Below are 24,863 nucleotides of genomic sequence, written 5' to 3'. Positions count from 1 at the left end.
AGTAAAAGAGGTGATTTTTGCTTTGGGTATGTAAAAAAGGTTTGTTGGCCGAGTTCAACCATTAACATACAAGGTGTGTCTAAAAAGTTTGGTAAATGGTCCGAAATCTCAACGGCAACAAGGGCCAGGTTTGCGTGCATGCACATAGCTATCCAGAGACCAGGGGCGGACTGACCATTTGGAAACTCGGGCACTGCCCGAGGGCCCAGGGTCAGTAGGGGGCCCCATGAGATGCCCCTGGTACCTTTTTCATAGGCTTTTTTGAGCTTGGGCAAGGACACGCGGGCCCCATGATCCCCTATTGCCCGGGGGCCCCATGAGTTGTCAGTCTGCCCCTGCCAGAGACACATCAAAAAGCGTTACCTAGCATGGAATACATGGTAAAGCCGCTGCGGGCAGTCAAACATAATCAGTGTGAGAGGTAAGGTCACAGTGCAATGGAGCAACAAGTGAACATCAAGTTCTGCTACAACTTGGGAAAAACAGTGATGGAGATGCATGAAATGTTGGTGCAAATGTACAGGACGGAAGCCGTGAACAGAAAATGTGTTTACGACTGGTTCAAACACTTTTGCGATGGGAAGGAAATGACTGAGGATGAGCCACGGTCGGCTGTCTACAAGTAGAACCCCAGACATGATCGAGAGAGTGTGATAAAGGCTGGCACGAGATCCGCGACTGATGATGGTGGAGGAATTGGGCATTAGCAAGGACACGGTGCTCACCATCGTCCACAAAGATTTTTGGTTAAGATCTGTTCCTGGTTTGTGCCACACAAGCTGACAGATGAACAGAAAGCAAAACGGATGGAAAGTTCTGGAGATTTCATTACCGTGTGTAACCAGATCCATCCTTTCTGCGTTCCATCGTCACAGGGGATGAGACCTAGTGCTACCAGTTTGATCTGGAATCCAAGAGGCAATTAATGGAATTCACCATCTTCCCTGCAACCCAAAATGAGTCGCCTGCAAAAGTCCAAGGTCAAGACAATGTTGATTGCCTTCTTCAACAACAATAGCATCATCCATAAGGAATTTATTCCTTCGGGTTAAACCATGAACGCTGCATTCTACAAGGAAATTTTGGGATGGTTCTTACGACAAGTCTGACGTGTTCGGCCAGAGTTGCACAGGACTGGACAGTGGATGTTGCTGCATAGTAATGCACAATAATGCGCCTGTGCACTGTGCGTTCCGTGTGCGCCATTTCTTAGCTTAGCGCAGTGTACCTGTTCTTGATCATCCACTGTACTCCCTGATCTGACGCCTGCGGACTTCCCTCTGTTTCCCCACCTGAAGAGCATTGTAAAAGACACACGTTCTGCGGACATGGCGGCAATCCAAGAATGTGTGAGAGCGGTTCTGTGATTGCTTCCTAGAGACCTTCGCTGACAGTTTCCTGAAGCTTTATGAACGTTGCCAAAAGTGTGTTGTGCAGGATGGTGATTATTTTGAAGGCCAATAAAGGTCATTTGTTTTGTTTGTTTTCTGATACCATTCACAAAACTTTTTAGACACACCTTGTATATACTCTGTTTTCCTAAGGATTTTCATACCTTTAAAAAAGGTAGTAGGGATGAGACACAGCTGGCACCAACTTACATTCAGAGGAACAATAACAAATGGACAATTTTTTAAATATGTCCAATCAATTGTTCCCCTAAAGAAAATGGTCAGGCTGGCTAATGCTGGTATCTACAGGCAGCTTATAGCACTGTGTGTTTATCCCTTTCAATACAGATAACTACAAATGAAATGTAAAGCTAACAACAGCTTTCTAATGGCCATATCTGATACAGCAAACAGACTTCATCTTATACTGATGTGACAGCACTAAACTGAAATCCAATTACTACTGCACTGTGTATATTACTATTGCTCTTTCCAATGCCGTATGAAATGGATCAATATTGAAATAAATAATTTTCCTTAATTTGTCTTATTTCATTTCTACAGCAACTCAACAAAACAAAATCAATAATATATGCAGTTCTTATACTCAGCCTAATAAAACACACCTGCTTTTGTGAAAAAAAAAATATATACACAAATTTATGTGAAATGAAAATGCATCAGTTATACACTTAGTCTTTTAGCCTCATAAAGGAAGAGATTTTAATAATGGTTTTTCATTGGACTCTGATGACCCCTTTTAACACATTTCATGGACAAAACCTGAAAGCCATTTTTTTTAGAGACCGTAAGATGGTTTCCCTGACAACTGACTGTCCTGTAGTTAGCAAACACCTCTGTTCTTTTATTTTTCAAAAGCATATCATACCATGTGTTAAAAAAAAGAGTCACTTAAACAGTAAACTAAATTTATGGTGTCAAGTGTGTGACTCAAAAAAATTTTACCCCAAGGATTTCCTTAAATTCTAAAAACATGAAATGTAAAGATGTGCACAACAAAAACATTTCTTTAGTTTTGTTTAGTTTTTTATTCGTTCGTTAAGTTAATAATTTTGTTTCGTCATATACATTATGTTACAATGATTTGTTTTCGGAATTAGTTTTGTATATTCAGATTCATTTCATATATTCATTACTTTCAAGTTCGAAATGATCCGAATTTGAAAATGAATTTGAATTGGAAATGGAAACTTATTGCAATAAATACAGTAAGGTATCAAAGGGAAGTAAGATGATGATTCCTACTTAAGAATAGAATAGATTAGAATAAATTAAAATAGAATAAAGCAGAATATAATGTAAAAGAACAGAATAGAATAGATTAGAAAATAACAGAATAGATTAGAAAATAATGCAATAGAAAAGAACAGAATAGGATAGAATAGAAAGAATATAGCAGTCTTCCAAAATTTGAATGTCACAAGATCGTTCTATTCTATTCTACTCTATTCTAACATATTCTATTTTTTCTATTCTATTATGTTCTTTTCTGTACTGCTCTGTTCTTTTTTTTCTATTCTTTTCTACTCTATTCTACTCAATAAAGCAGCATAAGTAGAAATCATCTTATTTCACTTTTATGCCTTATTGTATTTATTGCAATATGTTTCCCTTTCGAATTTTAATTAATTTTCAAATTTGAATAATTTACATAGTCTGGCTGAACAAAGACAAAAGCCCATCCAGTTCAATCATAAAAAAAAAGTTATAATCCTACACCCACAGTTGATCCAGAGGAAGGCAAAAAACCCAGCAAAGCATGATGTAATTTGCTCCTAACGTCAACTTTGGTTGATGGTTAACATGGCACTGACAACATGACAATGACAATACCTTACTACTGCTTCTAGAAGGGGGTAAAAAATAATGTAGGAATATCACATTTCATTAGACACGTGCATTTCGTTTCATTATAAATTGAAATTCGGGCAAAATTTTAATTATTCAGAGATTCAGATGTATCTGAATTTGTAACTCCGAAATAGTAACTAAAAAGATTGTCTGGAAAGCTTTCAAGGCACGAGTCTTCCTCAGATAAAATTAATTGATAGTGAAAAATCCCTTTGCAAGAAGTCTAAACAATATTTTTCTTAAGCTGAACAATTAGGAGCGTCACCTAACATATGTGAAAGAGTCATTATTCTATATTCAGCAGGTCCTGCACAGAAAGCTTATTATTCCAACATGCCTGTAGTTACACAAGAGCTCTCGTCTGACCTTTTTCCGAGCAACAGCAGAATTGCACGTTATGTCACTTCTGTTTTTAAACTGGGAGGTCTCAAGGTCTGGCAGTCCTCTACTTCCCTTTTTAGTTTCCATTTATAAAGTATGACTTTCCATACTTACCACATATCAGCAGCAATAAAGGGTTTTGCATCTTTTAACCACTTGGCTACTACTCTACACGTGTTAAAATCTGCATTTTATGCAAAAAATTACTTAACACCCCCAAACAATTATATATTTTATGAAAGCAGAGACCTGCAATTTTGTATGTTGGAAGATATTGGTGCAGCTATTTATCAAATGCATATGTTCCTGGAAATAATATTCCAAAAGTAATTTACCACTTGCGATCTGCCCCATGTAAATATACCGCAGAGGGGTGGCCACTCTGCGCTGTACCACGTACATGTATGTGATCCAGCATTTCCAAGTAGATTGCATGTCCACACCCACTGCCACCTTTGTGCTGTCATTCAGTACAGCTCAAATCAGTCAGCAGGTCCCGGCCAACAAGTTATGGACCTGCTAACAGGCTTAGCAAACCACAGTACAGAGCCCTGTGTTTACTAAAGCTCTGTACACAGCTTTTTTCATTTATATGATAAAAAATGAAAAACCCAGTGGTGATCAAATGCCACCATTGCATGACCGCACAATTGCCAGTCAAAGTAGCACAGTGTCGAATAGCAGAAAATGTCATGGTCATGAAGTGGATAAATAGTAATGTAATATGTGATTCTGCGCTGCTGTGTATTTGTAACCATGTATATATCTCTAATGTGCATGAAAATAAAGCATATATATTATCGAATATGACATAAATAAATACCAACCAAAAAGTGTTACTTATGTGCAAACCTATAAATCAATGATATAAATATAAATCAGTCCATAAAGTCCACACTGTAAGATCTCCATTTGTGCTTCCATATGACGTCACTTCCAGTCCACATCTGCCTCGTCTCGCTCCCTATGCATTTCATACCCTGATGAAGTCATGTAACTGTAACGTAACGCATAGGGCATGAGCAGAGGTAGATATGGACTGGAAGTGATGTTATACGGAAGCACAAATGGAGATCTCTGTGATTTTAATACGTTTTAAAATGTAAGTGCAATACTGTTTTAATAAATCTTGACGCTTTTAACATACCACACTATAAGAGGTGTATCGCTCCCCCCATATGGGCAAGGTTATGCCAACAGCATGAATCCATATGAGCCTTAAAGGTACCATACCCCCTGATATAGGATCTAAGGGAGAAAGGAGTGGAGACTCCCTAGTGGTCTGGATGTGAAACAGGTTGGAAGTGTTGGTGGAATCTTGATGGATTATCATACACATGCATTATGATATCAATCTGGAGGTGACAGTTCTGTGAACACAGAGGTGGCACTTTACTGTATGAAGTTGACAAGCATCATGTTTATATTTTGGGTGTTGGATAATCACCATTACAGTGTGGACTTTATGGACTGATTTATATGCACAATTTCATTGATTTATAGGTTAACACTTTTTTGGTTGGTATTTATTTATGTCATAATCTGTAATATATATGCTTTATAATCATGCACATTAGAGATATATACGGTTACACATTGATAGCAGAGCAGCATCACATATTACATTACTATTGAGGTTTTATGAATGTGGGAACACATTTTGATGCCAGCAGCAGCAGACATTTAAAGACACATGCCTCTATTTCACCAATATTAGAATTGATGTTTACATTTGCTATTTATTTGATTAATGATCTAATCTTCACATCGACAATTTAGCTATTTATTTTTAAGGTAGTATAGGCGACACACAATACATTTCATGAAGAGGGTAAAACTTAACTCGGAGCTTAAGTGGATAAGGGAAAAAAAAAACTATGTTATACCCAATTCTTAGTAAAATATAATATATTGCTTCAAGTCAATAGATACCAAACATGTGAATCTTTAAAATTACTTGTGCCTATAGGATTCTCCGAAATTCTCTAAGCTTCAAAGGTCTATTAAGGTTATCTGTTTAGCGTTAACAATGAATTATGGCCCTAGAAATATTGCTCTCACTCTGATAGTCACAATACCTCACATGTGTGGTGCAAGTTTATGTTTACATACAGGTGCATGCCCTACACTGCATTGAGGTGTGTATGGGAGGGCAGGTTACATTTTTTGCTTTTAGTTTATTACTTTTAACACTTTTTTTCTTTATTTAACCTCTTGGCGCCGGCCGAACGCAAATGTGCAGCCTCCCGGAGTCTGGGACTAGATGACGAGTGGCCACACATTTGCGTTCTATTAAAAAAAACATATGTGCTGAGCGCGCATGCCCTGCGCACTCCCAGCACACATGTCCGGTACTCACGGAAAGGTCCCGATCTCCTCTTTCGATCGGGACCTTTCCCAATCATTTGACCGCTGTGACAGTGTGTCACGGCGGTCACATGACCCTAAACCCTGCCCCGCCTCCCGGCTTTTGAAATCCCTTAAAGGGCCGGGAGGTGCCGGTGCCAAGGGGTTACGTTTATTGCTATCACATGGGGGCTAACAAACTTCCTATGTCATAGCATGGGCATACAACAGGTTCACATTTTGTAAACATCTGAGGTCTATTAGACCCCCAACATCTCCTTGCCCTTCACTGCAGATAATCAAGCACAGATTGTGCTTCATTAGCTATTTTCCCAGCTACAGTAGCCAGAGAATGACAGCTCTGAACCTAGAAGTGACACAATACATGTGGCTCCTGGGTGCATTAGTTGGAGGAGGCCTGAGAGAAATGGGAGAGCCCAGGAACCACATTTAATGATGTACCAGAACTGTATTCATTGGCGTATTTTATATCTGCCTAGAGTTTAGCTCTAGGTTGATCATATTTCTTTACAAGAAAATGTGATGTTTAACATTCAAATAAATTTAAATGTTTCGGATTGGGGGTTATAAACTGCCTCCATGAATTAATGCAGCATCCACTGAATTTATTCTCAATAGGATTCCAAGAGCTGCTCTACTCTTAAAAAAAAACAAAGTTGTAGCTTTCATTTACACTGAAGCCTCATTCACACAGGTGGCCAGGGGACAGTGAAAACAAGCAGTTGAGCTACGGTTTTAATGCTCCCCCTAACCCTACATCGCGTCCCCCACCACCACCACCAACTGCTCACCTCAAATAGAACATGCAACCACTCAGGGCTGTACATACAGAACAACAAAATTTATACCCAGTTTTGTGTCCTGCTGGCAGTATTGCCACCAAATGTGACCCATTCAAGGGAAGGGGGTAATTCACATGGTTCCATGATGAGCCAACATTTTGCTTTCCAGCTGCCTGTCAACCGATCTCTGAAAAGTGATCCCCCAAGGGGTACTGTTCAAAGGTCGATAGAAACTGCGGTCTATTTAAATGAGGCCTTATAGATAAAATGGACTGATCAAGCGCAGGATCTGATAATACAGTTTTGATGATACAGGGAAATAGCATAGAGTCTATAAAAAAACCTATTCACTTGAGTTTAAAATAGGAATAATTGTTTTTAAAAAAACACTTTTATTTAAATTAAGATACATACTCCTTCTAAAAGTTTTGCTGGTGCAGTCCTGGAACCAGTCAAATCATGAATAAGGAATTCAGCCCAATCAGTGCACTTCTCCTTTATACCTGGGGAGAGAAAATCTTGCTTAGTTTTGCCACATCAAACATATTGACAGTATAACAGTGTTACATACTTGGATTAATGATAGAGGGCAATGCAGTTTCACTGGTACATGCACTTGATTATTAGTGCATATCCTTGGTATTGTAACAATATAAATGATAACTGAACAATATCTCTTTTTTTTATAATATGGGCTAAATTTATTGATGCTAGAAGTACATTATTCCTAGGCATACTATCAAATCACAGACTGACTGGCTAATCCTCCTCAGGTTTGGAAAAAGGATATTTGAAGGACTAATAGCAAGTAAGCTGCTTTTACGTCTCTGCACTACTGTAGCTCATATTAAAGAATATGTAAACCCAACATTTCATATTTCTGATTTGTGCTTTCTGTACTATGTACTTGTATTAAATGTATCCTGTTCTTTGTATTGCTTCCCTTGTGTGAGTTCCCTGGAGCTCCTGCCAGTCTCTTTTCTATTAAAATCTGACCACACTAGGCAGGAGAGCACAGCACGGTCAGTTCTCTAGCTGTGCTGGGAACTCAGTGTGCTGTCCTCCAATCATCAGACTTGTCCTGACATGCCTCCCCCCGCACACAGCCATTCACTGGGGAGACCAGTGTTCTGCTGTTTCTCCTCCCCCACCTCTCTATGCAGCTGAAAACATATAAAAAAGGGAAACAAAATATTTATGATGTTTTTACGTGTATACACAGCTGTTTTACATTTGATTTCTATTTTAAACTGAATTGACTGTTTTACAATGTGAGGGTTTAAATATACTTTACAAGCAAACATTTTCACTATATAGTTCATATTTATATTTAATATGTACTACTGAAAATACCAGCCTTATTTATTAGGACAATGCGATAACAAGTGACCCTAAGGGGTGTATTTATATAAAATAAAATGTGCATGGCAGTTTGTCTATTGAAACTGCATGTACAGAAAGCTCAGTCCATGTGATTGAAGCAAAATCAAAAGTTCTTAGGATGTATTCTCTGCAATTTGAATATGTCAATGCAGAACATACTGAGTCGTGACAACAGCATGGTGCTGAGGAGCATGCTTCTCTCCTATAGTCAATGCCTATGATAGGCCCTGTGCAGGAACCCAGAAAAAACATTTTAACTTGTATTAGTTTAAAGATGATTGCTGATCAGGTGTTATAGTTACTGAACTTTGCACACTGCCTCCTGACGTATTAATAAATAGGCCCAACACTGCTTTGTGCCGTGTCCATATCTGTGACAATTCCTGGGAAAACATTTTCTTGGCTTATGTATTAATTAATCAATCAATTTTGCACTAGGTCTTTATGTGTGTGTAAGCACACAAGAGATTACATGAACAGTTCATTATGATTAATCTGCGTATAGTCATTGTAAAGAATATGTCATATGTAATCTACTTGCTTATTACTATTAATGTATCAGGCTTTGGAAATTCATTTGTAAAGGTACAGTACATTACAGAACAAAATTGTAGTATGGTGTTTGATGGTTATAACACAAGTACGTTAAAGTTATTCTTTGCATACAGGTATATATCTATCAAACAAATTAAGAAAAACTTGCATCTCTGCAAGCACCGGACCAGGTTGTAAAATAACATAATGGGGAATAATGATTGGTTGCCTTAGTTAGTTAGCTTTGCATTTTATTCTTGTATGTAAAACAATTTTTTCTGGTTAACGGATAAGTTCACCTTTTGGACAAAACTAATAAATGCACATTTTTTTGCAAGTAAAAAGATGTGCATTTATTTTTTTGTCCAAATGAGCCCTGAAAGCATTGCACCAGTGATCAGTAGATCGCTGATGCCATGCAGGTCTCCTGCAGACCTGTCAGAACATGTGTTTGCCGTATGGGATGTATGGCCAAGCAGATATTCTGAAAGGAAGCTTCAATGAACTACCTCGGAGTTCCATAGTGCCATGGTAGTTCATTGAAAACTACAAGCCCACAGCCACTAACATTGTAGGGACTTGCAGTTCATTCATTCACGGAAGTTTGTCTGGGAATGAATGTTGCAGCTGTGTGGGCGGAGCCCGCACAGTCACGCCGTTTTTCAAATCTGACAGATAGTATGGGGAAACTTCTCCTCGTACTATCTGTCATGGGGGGGGCACGTTTGCAGCAGCAGCTATGGGAGCATGTTACATGTTCCACCCTAATAACGGGTGGAACATGTAATATGTTCCAAAGGTGAACTTATCCTTTAAGTTTTGGGTAAATACAAGTTAAAACCCCTGTTAGATTGTATTGCTGTCTGTGTCCCTACTGGGGAGATTCATTCTAACCACTTAAAGCGGAGTTCCACTCAAAAGGGGAAGTTCCGCTTTAATGCTTTGTCCCCCGCTCCCCAATAAGGACTGGCACCTTTGGGGAACGGGGAGGGGGGGGAAGTGGGTACTCGAATTTGACGGGTACCCGCTCCCACTTCTGCTGTGATCGCCTAGGTGATCAGAAGCGTAAGTTGTCCTCCCTCCCCGTAGTCTTCTGGGACATGTGACAGGTCCCAGAAGACTACGGACCATTCACAAGGCGCAGCACTTCTCGTGCATGCGCAGTGGTCACCCGGCTGTAGTCGCAATCTGTCACAGCCGGGTGCTCACACTAAAGATGTCGGCACCAGGGAGAGAAGACAGCCGGTGAAACCAGCTGAGGTGAGGACACCGCTGGACAAAGGGACAGGTAAGTGGCTGTATTTTAAAAGTCAGCAGCTACAGTGTTTGTAGTTGCATACTTTTTTTTTTTCACCTGAACTCCACTTTAAGTGGTCCGGACACAGAAGCAGAAAGTAACAGAAAATCCAAAATGGACAGACATCATAGGAACAGGTGGCAAAGGTAAATCTTTCAATTTTCTATTCTGGTGGTAATTGTCTAAGAGAGGATATTCCCTTACTTTGATGATACCTTCTGTTGTGCCTCTGGGACAAGAAGTGAAGGGAAATATCCCCAAAAGGACACAGGGAACAAACCCCCCCCCCCAAAAAAAACTAAACCCAAGGAAAAAACATAATATATTAAAGCTTACCATGTCTTAGATGTGTTGAATACATTGGTTTTAATTTTTCTGGCTTAGAATATTTTCAGCAAGTACAGGAAAATCTGTTGATTTTGTCAGAAATACCCTGTCCTTGTCACTTCCAGTGAGTTGAATTGAAAGAGCAAACAATATTATTTTTGTGTAAACTACTCATCTCATCAACCCCCATGTAATGGGGATGAACAAAGGCAGACATTTTTAAGTCCAGTCTGAGTAACTACCTCTGTTCTCTCTGTAAATACAATGAAAGAATTAAATGAAGCCACCCGGGGACAGGAAGTGCGCTTTTTACAGGATTACCATCTGAAAATAAAATAGCCATTTTCATACTGGATTTCCGATCAGATCCATCTATCAATTTTTCTGGGGTATTTGATCAGAATGTCCATGCATTCCTATGAACAGGTGGGTGTAAATAGACTTGTGTCTATTTACACCCGCCTTCCTCTGGGTGCAATTGGGACCATTCAATAAAAAACAGAAGCGGACTCCATCTTCCATTTAGGCAGAGCAGACCAGAGGTAGCTGGGTGTTAATGGACAACAGCCAACAGAGGAGGGCTCTGTCCGAGTCCGTTCTGCAAAAACTGAGCAAACACAGATGTGTCATCTGCCTGCTCTCTTTCAATCAGCAGGGGACCGGCCCACAGATCCCCTGCTGATCAGAACAGAATCCTCCTTGAGTAAAAGAGGCCAATGAAAAAAAACCTGAAATAAATCAATGCAGACACCTAATCTAAGGATTGGTAAACTGCAATGTATTCATTTATTTGGGGATATTAGATGTATTTTAATTATTCCCTACTCTATCCAAAACAAAAAAAAGTTTAGCTGTACATACACTTCAAAAAATATGAGTTATTTTCTGGTATATACATACACTGCAAATTTTAGCTTGTCTGTAAAATTCGAATATGCCGATTTTCTGAAACCATTCTTACATTGGTCATGAGGGTGAACAGGGTCCATTCTTTTTGGCAAATCATACTTGCTAACTCATGCATACTAGGGCAAGGCTAGTAGCAATTAAACAAATGAACACGGCTATGCCAGTCTTCGGCTTGTAGATTACTATGGGTAATAGACTGAAGGCTTTAGTTTATAAATGATAAAAGCAGAACTAGATAAAACAATGAGGTTAAAGTGTTACTGAACCCAAAACAGTAAAATCAGTTTGTACATGCAGGAAAGCATGATTGTTATACCTAAGGGGTTAATCCTATGCATTGTGTAAAAAGGCCATTTGATCTTGTCTTCTCTGCCCCTCCTCTTGTTCAAATGTCAGCATCTTATCTCCTGATAAGACAGACTGAACCCGTAGCCATTTTGCACATGCTCAGTTTAGTGTGTATTGCTAGAGAGGTTTTTTTTTCTTGGGAGAGTGCATGCGATCAGCACAAAGGCAGTCAGCACTGTCCAAAGAGAGGTCAAGGGTTTTGCATCCTCCTAGAGCAGAATGAAAACTCTTCCTACAAGGTGTAACCAGTGCTCTGCTGATAGAAGTCATAAGACTGCTATATACTGCTGATGAGAAAAGGTATTTAACAGTGTATATTTACTAAAATAATAGCAAGTCCATGTTCTGTGTACTGTGGGAGACCAGATATAGTGAATGCAGGGTCCTGGTTTTAGTAACACTTTAATACTGCTCTAGGTTTATTGAAATCTTAAAGTACTTTTGTTAGAAAAGCTGATTGATCATCATTCAATCAACAAAGCCTGTTTGTAGAAGGTCAGAACAGATAACTTGCACTAGTTAGTAAAGCATCTCCTGTGTAGATTCTCATTTTCCCATAAATTAAAACTAAAATATTTTATCAAAAAATTCGGCAAATTGTGATTTTACATTCTTTTTATTTTATTTCAGAAAACATTATATCCTAAGCTTGGCAGGATTCATTCATTTTATAAGAGAGAAGCTTATAAGGATCTTTTTTTATACATATTGTCATTGTTTCACCCTTTTAAATAAACCAAGGAGCTCTCGTATGGAAAAAAAAAACATTCATAAGGTTTAAGCAACAATAGCTAAACAGCAGATTCAGCAGAATAACCAAATGCCTAACTATTAAATCCAGTCTCATTTTAAAGCCCAACTCCAAGAAAATAAAAAATGCCACCTTGCAGTGGGGCCACAAAGGTTAATTGCTCATTATGTCTACGGGAGAGATGAGGAGGCTGTTTCAGTTACCCAATTCCTCATCCTGGCGCTCACCTCCTCCTTCTAAAGCTCTGGTCTGTGAATGGAGCCTCAGCGTCATCACATACCATACAAGGACATTAACCCCGTGTAGTATGTTGAGGAGGCTGGAGGAGTGAGACTGAAGTTGATCGCAGCTTAGACTGCAGCTGTGGGGAATCGGTTGCAAGTCTTGAGGGAGCCTGATGGAACTAGGAATAAGATAAGCATTTTCTTCTTTTTTTCCCTTTTTTTTTTACTACCCTTTATTAATAACAACCTATTAAAAATTCTACCATTCATAAGCCTTTATAAAATAAATAAATCAAAACAAAAACTATAAATATACACGACCATCCAGGTGCCCAACAATCTACTTGCCAAGTAAGGCATACACATTTATAATATAACCACATGTACCTTGGCTCATGGCCCTTAAGAAAATAAATAATAAATGTTAAATTTCTACTTTATAACATTATGTTTATGTCGTTTGCGAGGATGATACACAGATCCCCGCATAATTTTCTATTTTTTCCCCTTCCCCCCCAACTTCTCCTCCCACACCCTCCAAAAAGAGTTAATTAAAAAAAATAGGTAAATAAAGGTTTTCCCTTTCCTAGTGTTATCGACCGCCATATTAAATAATGATATTTCGGACACAGGGTCAGGGAAAGAATACCTTAGATTTCAATGTTGAGGTGAAATGAATTCACCCACTCCAGGTTTTAAGAAAACAAGCTTCCTGTCTTTTCACAGATGCCATAAGCTTGTCCATATGCATTATCTCATTTCTATGCATTATCTAATTTTTATTTTGTTGGAGCTGGACTTTAAACATTATGGCAACCCCAGAAACAACTCCCCATATTGGACATCCAAAAAGGTGACTTACATCAGATAACATGTCAGGAGTGAATAGCTATGCATAAATGAATAGCCATGCTTTTTGCAAATAAAAAACATTTTATCCAGTGATTAACAGTCATCCGTATTATTTTTAATAAAGTCAATATAAATGCTTCCTAACATAACACATGGATCTGATTGCCTGTTACAATACACGGCAATCCCTTGCATTATCTTCAAAAACCATTTATCATAGCACAGATGAACGTTCCTCCAAAGATGTTCATATATGTACTTTGTGAGAATGCATCTGACTTACTTAGTGATAAACAATTCTCCAAATTAAAGATACTGCAGTTACCTGCATAAATAAATTTGGATCAAAGCACAAACATAAGTTCCTCCATATGCTTTCACAAACAGCTTTATTTTGTCGGCACAAATCTCTGTGCTTTAGCAACAAAAGGCATTAAAAAGAACAGCTACTTCAGGCAATGAAGCTGATTTACTAAAGGAGTTAAAATTTGATTCAATTATCCAATCATGAGAAAAGAAAATGATTATTTCATATGTAAATTGTTGGGTATTCAAAGTGAACACAGTTATAATTTATTGAGTGGAGATGATTAACTCCAATATTAAATCATCCTCAGTGTGTCTACTTTAGGCGATGTATATGTGTTGCATCAACCTAACTGCTCTTCCCATGTAGAAAGTGTGTGCATCACTAAAGCCCAAGAAGGCATCTGGTATTTGGGCAAGAATTTACAATTATTCATGATATAAAGAATGGTAATTTATCTCCAACTTTGGCATGCACACCTCTTTGAAGCATAATGGACATTATAAGGAAGTAAAATTCACAGTACTATGCCATATACAGAAAAATATATATTTTTTAATATTCTAACACTTGGCTTTTGTTTCTTTTGGATAGAGGAAATTGGCTCAGAGATAGCATTGGGAGCCATTGGCTCACAGTCAGTGAGTAGGAAAAAGAGGGGGCATGGCCAATCCATACTCTGTGTGTCTAAAGACAGCTCAGGAGCGAGCCAGCACGAGTGCCCCTATAGCAAGCAGCTTGGGAAGGAGCCAAGATCAATGGCGGAGACTCCAGAAGAGGAGAATTAGGGCTGCTATGTAAAAAAACATTGCACAGAGCAGGTAAGTATAACATGTTTGTTATATATATATAAAAAAAAAATTAAAAATGTCTTTACAATCACTTAAAGCTTTAAAAATCAAAGATAGAAGCTGCATGGTTGCCAAGCACATCTGTTCCAGATTCTGGCTGCTTCAGTTTTGATAAATTCCCCTCAATGTCCTCTCTCCCCCATTAATCCCCAAGGCATTAGGGGTTAGACATTAGAAGCTAGAAAGTAGGGTCAGGAGTCTACATCCATGTGTTAGAAGCCACCTGCAAGATGTGAACTAGACTTTAGGAGCTTGGGATTAGAATTAGTGCGTAGGTGTTAAAAGCTAGATGGTAAGAGTTAGAGGCAAGGTGTTAGGTGTTAAAGGCTAGGCCTTCAAAAAGCTATTTTTTGGGGGCATTTTCATATTTATTTTAGTAAAATGTAAGCTGATACTTATAATTTGCATTCCTTGGAGGTGATGCTATATGAAGAATTAAATGATCTGCCCTCAGCAGATAGTGGAAATACAAGGGCAAACAAGGCACTGGATTTCTGACAGTCACTGATATTGTCATTGGTCACATTGGCTCTGCTTTGACAGCACTCCACAAAACAGGGACCATCCACAGGAATAAATGAAAAAATCCAGAGTTGAGAATCCATGTACATCTCCTAGATTGTAAGCTCAAAAGAGCAGGGCCCTCGATCCCCTCATGTTTTGCATTGTATTGTTGTTGTTCTGTCACCCTTTGTAATGTACAGCGCTGAGCGAACTATTGGCACTTTATAAATACTGTATAATAATAATAATAATACAATACAATGGGAGCACTAAATAAACGTCTAAGAGCCCAAGGCAATTTAATGATGTGTGCGGATGTTCATCTAGTACCATTTTAACCGCTGTGTGGATGCTAGTACCCTTTATTGCCGCTCATGTTGACATCTAGGGTATTGGACTTCTTTGCCTCCAACTCTTTTGGGGTCCTGAGGAAGCTAATAGGCGAAATGTGTTGACCTCTGGAGGACTTTGATGTCATTACATACAATGCTGTAAATTATTGGGCTGATTAGCTAAAATACTGTTTTTTATGATACATTTTTGGCAGATATGTTTCAATTGAACATGTTTTATACAGTAAAATGAGGTTGTCTGTTTTCTGTACCAGTAAAATCCCATTTGGTTTTTGTTCTTTATATGATATTTGAGGGATGAGGTATGTTTGCAGTCTGGTCTATACAGTAATTTAATGGTAAAAATGATTCAGAGCAGAATAGAACCAATGCATTTTAAGGGGCAGCAGATAGTGGGGCTGACTAATATTATTTGACACATACTACACCCTGAGTCACAATCCCCTCTACTGCTGAATCCACTTTCACTTTAATTTCACACTGAACAAAGGGAAATCCCTCTTATCACTACATGAAGCAGAAGGTGCAGCTTGTTTGTCCCTTTGACCTAGAAGCTCTTACTGCACAGAAATAAGTAAATGACTGAAGAATCCTGAATATCCAGACAAGAGACAACCTGGCAGCTAAAGACTATGATGCCCTTTAGGAAATTGCTGCCAGCCAGCTCACAGGTCTCTATATTGCAAAAAGGTCCTGCTACTGCCTTAGGTGCTAACAGTGCTTTCCAGCGATACATTAAAGCAAAATACTTGAACAGGCAAACTAAGATGATTCTTACCTTTAAAAAATAATGTCTTTGCACCATTATTTTAGTAGCACAACTATAAGGTGGTTCAGCTGTGTATTTAGGTTTTGTGCTGCCCTAGGCAACAAAAAATCGTCGCCCCGCAGAGAGAGACTGACATTGACCCTTGACTTCCACCCGAGAGAGCCACCCATACCACTGCCCCCCATACACCAGTCACCATCTCCCATGGTGAAAGAGAGAAAGACACTCACCTTCACAGCTCTGGACATCCCCAGGAATGGGAGTCAGGCTGTGCATACACTGTCATGAAACCAGCAACCTCTCTCGGAAACCCACCAGGTTCCCATGCCGCATGTGTCCCTTCTTCCATTCTTCTTCCAAGGGGCAGTGCTGACCCCCCTGAAAAATGCCGCCCTAGGCAAATGCCTTGTGGTAAATACACCCCTGAGGTGGTTTATGATGTCCCTGCTACCATACGCCATTCTAAAAGCAGCCTTTCTCAACCTTGAAATAACTTTTCAGTCTCAGGGAACCCCTGCTTAAAAATTACTATATCTACAACTCATGATACATTAGTGTAATGGGCATTGGGAAGAATTACTCCCTTATAGATAGCTAAAAAGATCAATGGTGGTAGTGGGAACTTTTATGAGAGGCAGAAATTGTTCCTTGCTCAAGGAACCCCTAGTGACCTTTGGAGAAACCATAGGGTTCCATGGAAATCTGGTTGAGAAACCCTGTTCTAAAATGACTGTAAATGAAAATGGATGTGCATAGGTATAACATGTGCAAACATAACTGGCAAATGTCCCTTTTTCAAAACAGATTGCCCTAAAAAAGGGATGATGCAAGGTCCCAAAATGTCAGCTTGTGGTGCCTATAGCTTTATGTAAATAAAGAGCAAGATCATTGCTATACGAGGGTGTGCTGGTGAAGACCTTTATTTTTCTAAAATCTGCACTATTGGGGGGAAAAAAAGGAGGAAAAAAATAAATAAATATTCAATTACTCTTCAAAACAGATACACCCAGTAAAATAATATTTTCTCTATGCTTGATTTGCATGTGTCATGTATATGACACATGCAAATCATGTGAAAGAGAAATTTTAAAACAAGGCTATTTGCATAAGAACCTTTTTATAGACACATTGCAATAATTAATTAATATGCATGCAAATATTTTCTTTAGCAATAAGGATAATCAATGTACATGTTATAATTTATTTGATCTTATATTAAGTCCATTTAAATAACAACATGATAGTCAAGTTGACAGAAAAGCTTCATTTGCTAACTAATGACATAGTTCATTAGTGCAATCTTTAGAATCTTTGCCAGGAACATATTAAGTATGTTATAATCTTGCTTAACCAGAAATTCTTGGTTATGTCTGCTGTAAAACGATGAACACATTTTTACTAAAAAGATGTTGCACCAAGAAATTAATGTCTGTATAGGGAGTCTTCATTTATAATGTTTAGTGTTTCTGTTTACTGCTTTATATTAGTTAAAAATAAAATACATGTTTATCTCTGTGTCCAGAGATTCTCTAAACATTAATGTATGCTTCTTAACCAGAGTTATTTGTACTACTAAACTTTTATTAAGGTGAACAAGATGTCATTTTGTAGTCTGTTGGCAGTTACAGGACATGATATTGTTCATATAGAGAACACTAATGTACTTTTTTTTTGTATTTAGTCACAGTAGTAAGTTTAGCAATAAGTACAGTATATCATTAATATTAAACGGAACTCAGGATATTTCTGGAACACACAATAAAAAAAAAACAAAATCCTTCTGTTTTGCATTTTTGATTGGAGTTTTCTGGCAGAAAAAAACACTCCTAAACACACATAAGTGTGTACAAAAATGCTCTGTATGAGCATTTTTATTCTGCCAAGGAAACTGTCATATTTTTTAAGCCCAGTGTGCAAGGATTATGTAACATTTATGGCCAGCTTAAAGAGAAGCATCCCCTCTTCATGCAAATGACAAAAATTGCAATTTTAGGCTAGAATTATACATTTGCTATAGGATTTAGATCAAATATTCAGTCCTGTTTCACATTATGAATCATACAGGAGCACGCAGTACATTTCTGTTCCATTTACATGCGATTCGGTGTGGTGAAATTTGAGCCCATGTATGCACTTTTTTTTTGGAAAAGCACTGCAACCATATTCCATGGTGCATTAATACCATGCAGTCTGGTGTAGGCATACGCACTGCATCTGCATCTGCATTTGGGGTTGTCGTTAACTTAACATTGACACCCATTGCAGATCGCAACTAGGTTTCCCGCACTGCATTCTATAGTGAACTAGGGTGGAGTGCAAGTATGTAGTGCAACTCACTGCAACTTTAAAACAGTTTGTATATTATATGGGGCCATAATCTAGAATCTCATCAAAGTAGTGCAGGAACCTTTCCACCGTGCTGAATTGTATTGATGTGAACGAGCACCATTGAAAACAATGTGATTTCCCTTGTCATGCAATTCTGTGTGACTCAAGTTGCATCTGAATAATGATAATGGCAATCTACAAACAGATACTTCTAGATAATTTCAGGCCTTTTATTCTTTGCAAACTTAAAGCGATACTAAAGATTCTTTTTTTTGTTTGTAAAATAACAAACATGTTCTACTTATCTGCTCTGTGTAGTCGTTTTCCACAAAGCAGTCTGAATCCTCCTCTTCTCGGGTCCCCTGCAGGCTCTGCTGGCTCCTCTCTTCTGTTGGGTGCCTCCATAGCAAGCAGCTCTCCTCATTGGCTGACTGGCTATGATTGACAGCAGCAGGAGCCAATGGCTTCCTATGGGTGTTTCAACCAATGTGGAGGCAGAGACCCGTGACAGCTGAGGCTGCCGTGCACATCGCTGGATCGCGATGGGGCTCATTTAAGTATTGAGGGGGCTGGGGGCACTGCTGCACACAGAAGGTTTCTACCTTCATGCACAGAATGTATGAAGGTAAAAAACCTTCCGCATTTACAACCACTTTAATTTTCTTTCTCTCCCTATTCTCATGGTGGCCATTTATACTACTGGCAGATAAATCCATCTCCCTTTGTTTACTGGAGCTCTATCTGGGACTATCTGCTTCCTGAAACATGTGACAGGAAGTTCCCAGGATGCAGTTGTGAGAATCTGGTGACATCACCAGTGCAGGGCTGTATGGTACTGTGTTCTTTAGTGAAGGGGGAAAGGTTCACTTTCAGACTATATTCACACTAGCACCTTTTAGTGTGGTGCATTAAAACAAAACTCCTACTTACTGTATATTTGGATCATTTTCCTGCAAAGGACACATTGCATACAGATAAATGGCACCACAAGTAAAATTAATGTAAAAAGTGCAAAAAAAATCTTCCCAAAAGCACCACACTACATGAAAGACACAGATACAGTATGTGAATTCAATATGACCAGTTAGTTTCACAAATTCTTCTTCTACAATATCTTTTCACTGCTATGATGCCGGCCTATCAAGTGATCCAGGAGTCACATACAGTATGTTCTTATGCCTTCTCTGTGATCCTGCAACCAGGAAGCAATGCTCTATGCAGCATGGTGTATGAGTTCTTGTGCCTTGTTTGAGGGTGAAACCAAGACACTACAGTTTACTGGCAATATGGCAACTTTCTGCCAGATACCTTGTGACCTTCAGCACTCAGGTAAGTTAACAATGACACAGTATCCTGTCTACAGGCCTCCTTACGTGACCTGTACAATAACAAATCATCAACATATTGAAGCAACACTGAGCCAGAGAGTGGTGGCAAGCCTTTAAGGGAAGCACGGAGTGCCATTGAGTACACTGTAGGGCTTAAACAAGGAACAAGAACTCCTACACACATGAGGAAACATTAGAAGAACTGAATTTATTCCCTCTTGAGAAGAGGAGATTAAGGGGGATATGATCAACATGTATAAATACATCAGTGGTTCATATAGTGAACACGATGTAGAGTTATTCACCCTGAGGTCATCACAGAGGACAAGGGGGCACTCTTTACGTCTGGAGGAAAAGAAATGTAATCTCCAAACACAGAAAGATTTCTTCACAGTGAGAGCTGTGAAAATGTGGAATAGGTTCCCTCAAGAGTTGGTTCTGGCCAGCTCAGTGGATTGCTTTAAAAAGGCCTGGATTCTTTCTTAGATACACAGAATATAACTGGATACTAACATCTAAAGGTGAAGTTGATCCAGGGAATATCCAATTGCCTCTCGGGGGATCAGGAAATAATTATTTTCCCTGCAGGAGCAAACTGGATCATGCTTTGCTGTTTTTTTTTCTTCCTCTGATTCAACTGTGGGTATAGGATTATACCTTTTTTTTTTTTTTTCAATGGTTGAACTGGATGGACTCTTGTCTTTTTTCAGCCAGACTAACTATGTAACATAGTACTAGTTATATGTGCGTCATTGTGCTCCTCCTACAATGATATTAAAGTTGAACCATATGAAGGTATAGAGGACAGACCGCTTTATCCAAGTGAGCACACTACAGAAAGACTGATAGTTCTGGGGGGAGAACATGAAAGGCTAAAAACTAGGAACAGGCATAGAAAGATAAATTATTAATATTCTAGTCCTTTGATATATATACAAAAAGAATACACATATATACACATGCAGGCTACACCTCCGGAACATTGCCAAGATACGCTCCTTCCTTACCCCAGACACCATTAAACTACTCGTACACTCCCTGATTATCTCACGCCTTGACTACTGCAACTCCCTCCTCACCGGCCTACCCCAGTGCAGGCTCTCCCCGCTTCAGACCATCCTGAACTCAGCGGCCAGACTCATCCACCTCACCAGCCGCTCCACCTCTGCCACCCCCCTCTGCCTCTCCCTCCACTGGCTCCCCATTGCCCAACGTATTAAATTCAAATTGCTCACCCTGACCTATAAGGCCATTCACAACACTGCCCCTAACTACCTCACCGACCTGATTCCCAGGTACCACCCTACCCGTACCCTTCGCTCTTCACAGGACCTCCTTCTATCTTGCTCCCTGGTCTCCTCCTCCCACGCACGACTGCAAGACTTCTCCAGGTCCTCCCCCATCCTCTGGAACTCACTACCCCAATCCATCAAACTGTCACCTTCCCTCCTCACCTTCAGGCGCTCCCTGAAAACCCACCTCTTCAGGGAAGCCTACCCCACCCTCACCTAACAGTCGCTGCCTTTCCCTCCTCCTACCACTCCATCCCCCACAGCCGTTTCCTCCTGTGCCTCTACCCCCTCCCTCCTAGATTGTAAGCTCGAAAGAGTAGGGCCCTCTTACCCCTTGTGTACTGTTTGATGGTGCTGTTCTGTTTCATGTATTGTCCCCCCTCTATTGTACAGCGCTGAGCAAACCCTTTGGCGCTATATAAACTCGATAAATAAATAAATACACGCAATTGAGGTTTTAAACTAAGTTTGTTTGTGTTGCCCCAACTATTTTCCTAAATCCAGCATTGGTAGACCGTTGTTTTCTGCTGTATCAGCTGTTGTTAAATTCAATTACATGGTTATGACTAAAGACTAGTACACATGATCAGAAAATCATACAAAAAATACTGTTTTTGAAGCGAACGTATGATAATCTGATCATTAGAACCCAGCTTTCATCCGAAATTATTAGAAGGGACAAGCACGAACATTTATCTTGTAAGACACCAGATCTTACGATCTTCGTTTAATCAGTACAGTTACAATACATACATTACACCATTTCCGAACTTTTATTCTGTTGTAACTTTAGTAATCTCTTCACTTTCGATGTGAGACTAGCATAAAAAAAAAAAAAAAAAAAAAAAAGGACGGACAATCATTTGTTCGATATTTTCATCGTATGCACGGGGCTTAGGGAAATTTGTACAAACCAAACTCTAATTAACTCAGTTACCTGTAGGAACCAAACACTGGCCACCCTTTTATTAGTGATTAACAAAAGTGAATTTATTCATTGAACAGAAAGGAATTTCTAAGTCCTACAAGAAATTTAGAAAAAGATTGTGTTAGACGCAGGTGCAAAGCATACTGTGAGTGAACTGTGAGATGAAAGCAACAATCATGTACTCCTATGTGTCAGCACACACCTTCTGTGAAGTGTCAATTAAAATGTACAAAGGAAATTCACTGAGAGCAGACTGCAGTGTTTTCCATTTTTAATAAAAGGAATTTCCAGTATCCCCTTCAATGTCTATGCCCAACGGTGGTCTATAATAGATAACACAGACATCTAGGGGTGCCAAGGAAGCTTTATTTAATACATAACTTTATGTAGTGAGCCCTCCTCTCAGACAGCAAAGGACATGTAAACTAATAGAACTAATGATGATCACCCTTAGAGACAAATTTCTCAATTTTAGAGTCACATTTCCCAGTTACTAGCAATGGGAAACATGAGCCACGATGTACACAACTGCCTTGATGAAATTAATCTAACACATGAAGCCCCCCTTTGCATCAAAGTCCCCCCATCACATCAGAGGGTCCACTATCCCATTAGAGACTCTCCTTCACCTCAGACACCCCCCCCCCTCCCAATCACGTCAGAATCCACCCTCATCAATTTAGAAGCTTTCTCCCTACCTGTCAGAGTCCATCCTATAACAGTCCCCCTCCCCCATCACATCAGAACCCCCCCTCCCCTCTTCCCATCAGAGTCCCCAGTGACATCAGAAACCTTAACTACAGAGTTCCTTTATCACATCAGTCTCCCCTTACTTCCCATCAGAGTTCCCTGCCACATCAGGTTTACCCCCTTCATGGAGTCCCTTCATCAGATCAGAGTTCCCTTTTAATAGAATCCTCTCATCACTTTCCCCATTACATCAGAGCCCACCCAGTCATATCATATTAAAGTCTTATCACAGAATCCTCTTATCACATCTGAAGCCCCACCCTGTCCATTAGAGTCCCCCTATACATCAGAGCCTCCATCACTTCAATATCCTCTCTTCACAGAGTACCCTTTCACAGATTTGCCATCAGATCAGAGTCCTACCAGAGGATGCCATGGGGCGGGCTGGCAATAGCAACCAATGACTCCATGCATCCTGACCCTGGAGCTTTGTTGGTTGTTATTATGCTGGCAGCTGGCCCTCCTGCACCATGGCATCTCTTAATGCTGATCCAAGGCAAACTATTATCACAACAACCCGGAGGAAACCAAACATTTATTAAATTGCAGGTTACCAATTCTTAGATGTGTTGGTTGAATAAGTCTTCTTTTTTAGGCTTTCTTTATTTTATTTTCACCTGCTGATCCTACCAGTAAGTCTGTTGTTTTTCAACAGAACAGGCTGCCCTGCCAATGTAGCAATTAGAGGGTTAGGACAAACCATTTAACACTGATGAGCTGCTTACAAGGGTCAGATTTGATTTATTTATGTAAAACCTTTATCCCAAAAAGAATAAACCTGTTGCTGCAACTGCCTAAATGTTGTTAGCTGGAGTTTGCCTTCAATTTGTTAGTGTATCTAAATCTGCTAGTCCATCTAAACCTCCCCTCCCCCCCCAAGATTGACAAATACCGCTGTCCATAGGTGTCTCTGTGCTCCTTCATCCAAAGCGTAGGTAGTCTAACACAGGAGGTGTGTTACTAGCCAGATAACCAGATAAAAATAGAGGGGAAAAGCCTAAAGAAAAAAAAACTAATGTAGCCACTGCATCTAAGGATTGGTAAGCTTATGTACCTTGCTTTGTTATTTATACTTTTGTACGATTTCAATAAAAGCAACTGATAAAAAAAAAGGATTGGTAGGCTGCAATATATTACATTTTTGGTCTTGGGTTTAATAGTATTTTAGGAGACAACAAGGGAAAGGAAAAGTGGAAATTCTATATTTTAGAACATTCATGCATCATTGATGTATCTACCTTAAAATTAAGGGTACTAAAGTAGTTTAAAATGTAGCTTATTCTTTATCAAACAGCAATGACAGAAATAATAAGACTAGTCATAGGACTAGTCACCCTCCAGTTTCTGTTTTGTCATGGCTGGTTTACATAGACCACATGTCCGACTTAGAAATCAATAATCTATTTGTGCCCTTCATTGGTAATACTTCTGTCACAAACAGAAATTGAGAGAAGACATAATGGCCAACCTGGTACCATCAGCAACTAGTGAAAACATATATTGGTTTTCATCTGAAGGCCATTTAAAAGGCTGGTGCTATGGGGATAATTATTATCTATAATAATGTATTCAGAGCTCTGTCATTAGAGAGGGTTAGGTGAAATATACTGCTGAATATTTCTTAGGGATGTAGAAAATAAAATATAATAGGAGCAACAATAAGAACTGTTTGGGCATTATGATTATTTTAGTTTTGCTTGGAAAAGTCCTAATTTTTTGTAAAATGATAGTAATGTATGCAGTCTGCTAGTCCTTTTCTTTTTAAACACTCACAGCACACAAATGTTGACCACCGGAAGCAGTTACATTACTTTCACTATGACAACCCCACCACAACTCCAGCTTCGTCTACCATCAGCTTGAAAAAGAAAAACAATTAATACTGTAAATATCAGTTTTAATATGGAATGGAAAAAGAAGTGAAAAGCAAAGCACTGATAAAAGATTGTCTACTGATCCAAGGTACCTAGTAACATACAGTACTAGCCATTTCAACAGATTTGGCATATAAATAACCATTCCAAAAACGTATGCG

At 39.2% G+C, this 24,863-nt stretch overlaps 1 protein-coding gene across 3 annotated transcripts in view; it reads right to left on the bottom strand.

Moving 5' to 3' along the window:
- LOC149462367 (scm-like with four MBT domains protein 2) overlaps window positions 1-24,863 on the bottom strand; it is a 245,553-nt gene that overhangs the window by 77,447 nt on the left and 143,243 nt on the right. For all 3 annotated transcript variants that reach the window (XM_089676863.1, XM_089676862.1, XM_089676865.1), the window contains one exon: window positions 7,208-7,296. In XM_089676863.1, the coding sequence (XP_089532989.1) occupies window positions 7,208-7,296 (89 nt within the window). The remainder of the gene's footprint in view (window positions 1-7,207; window positions 7,297-24,863) is intronic.

The sequence above is a fragment of the Staurois parvus genome, unplaced genomic scaffold (genome assembly GCF_062004578.1).
Source record: "Staurois parvus isolate SC_StPar_1 unplaced genomic scaffold, SC_StPar_1.0 ptg000175l, whole genome shotgun sequence".
NCBI classification, from domain to species: Eukaryota; Metazoa; Chordata; class Amphibia; order Anura; family Ranidae; genus Staurois; species Staurois parvus.
Note: the sequence above shows the minus strand (reverse complement) of the source record. Positions and strands in the feature narration are given on the sequence as shown.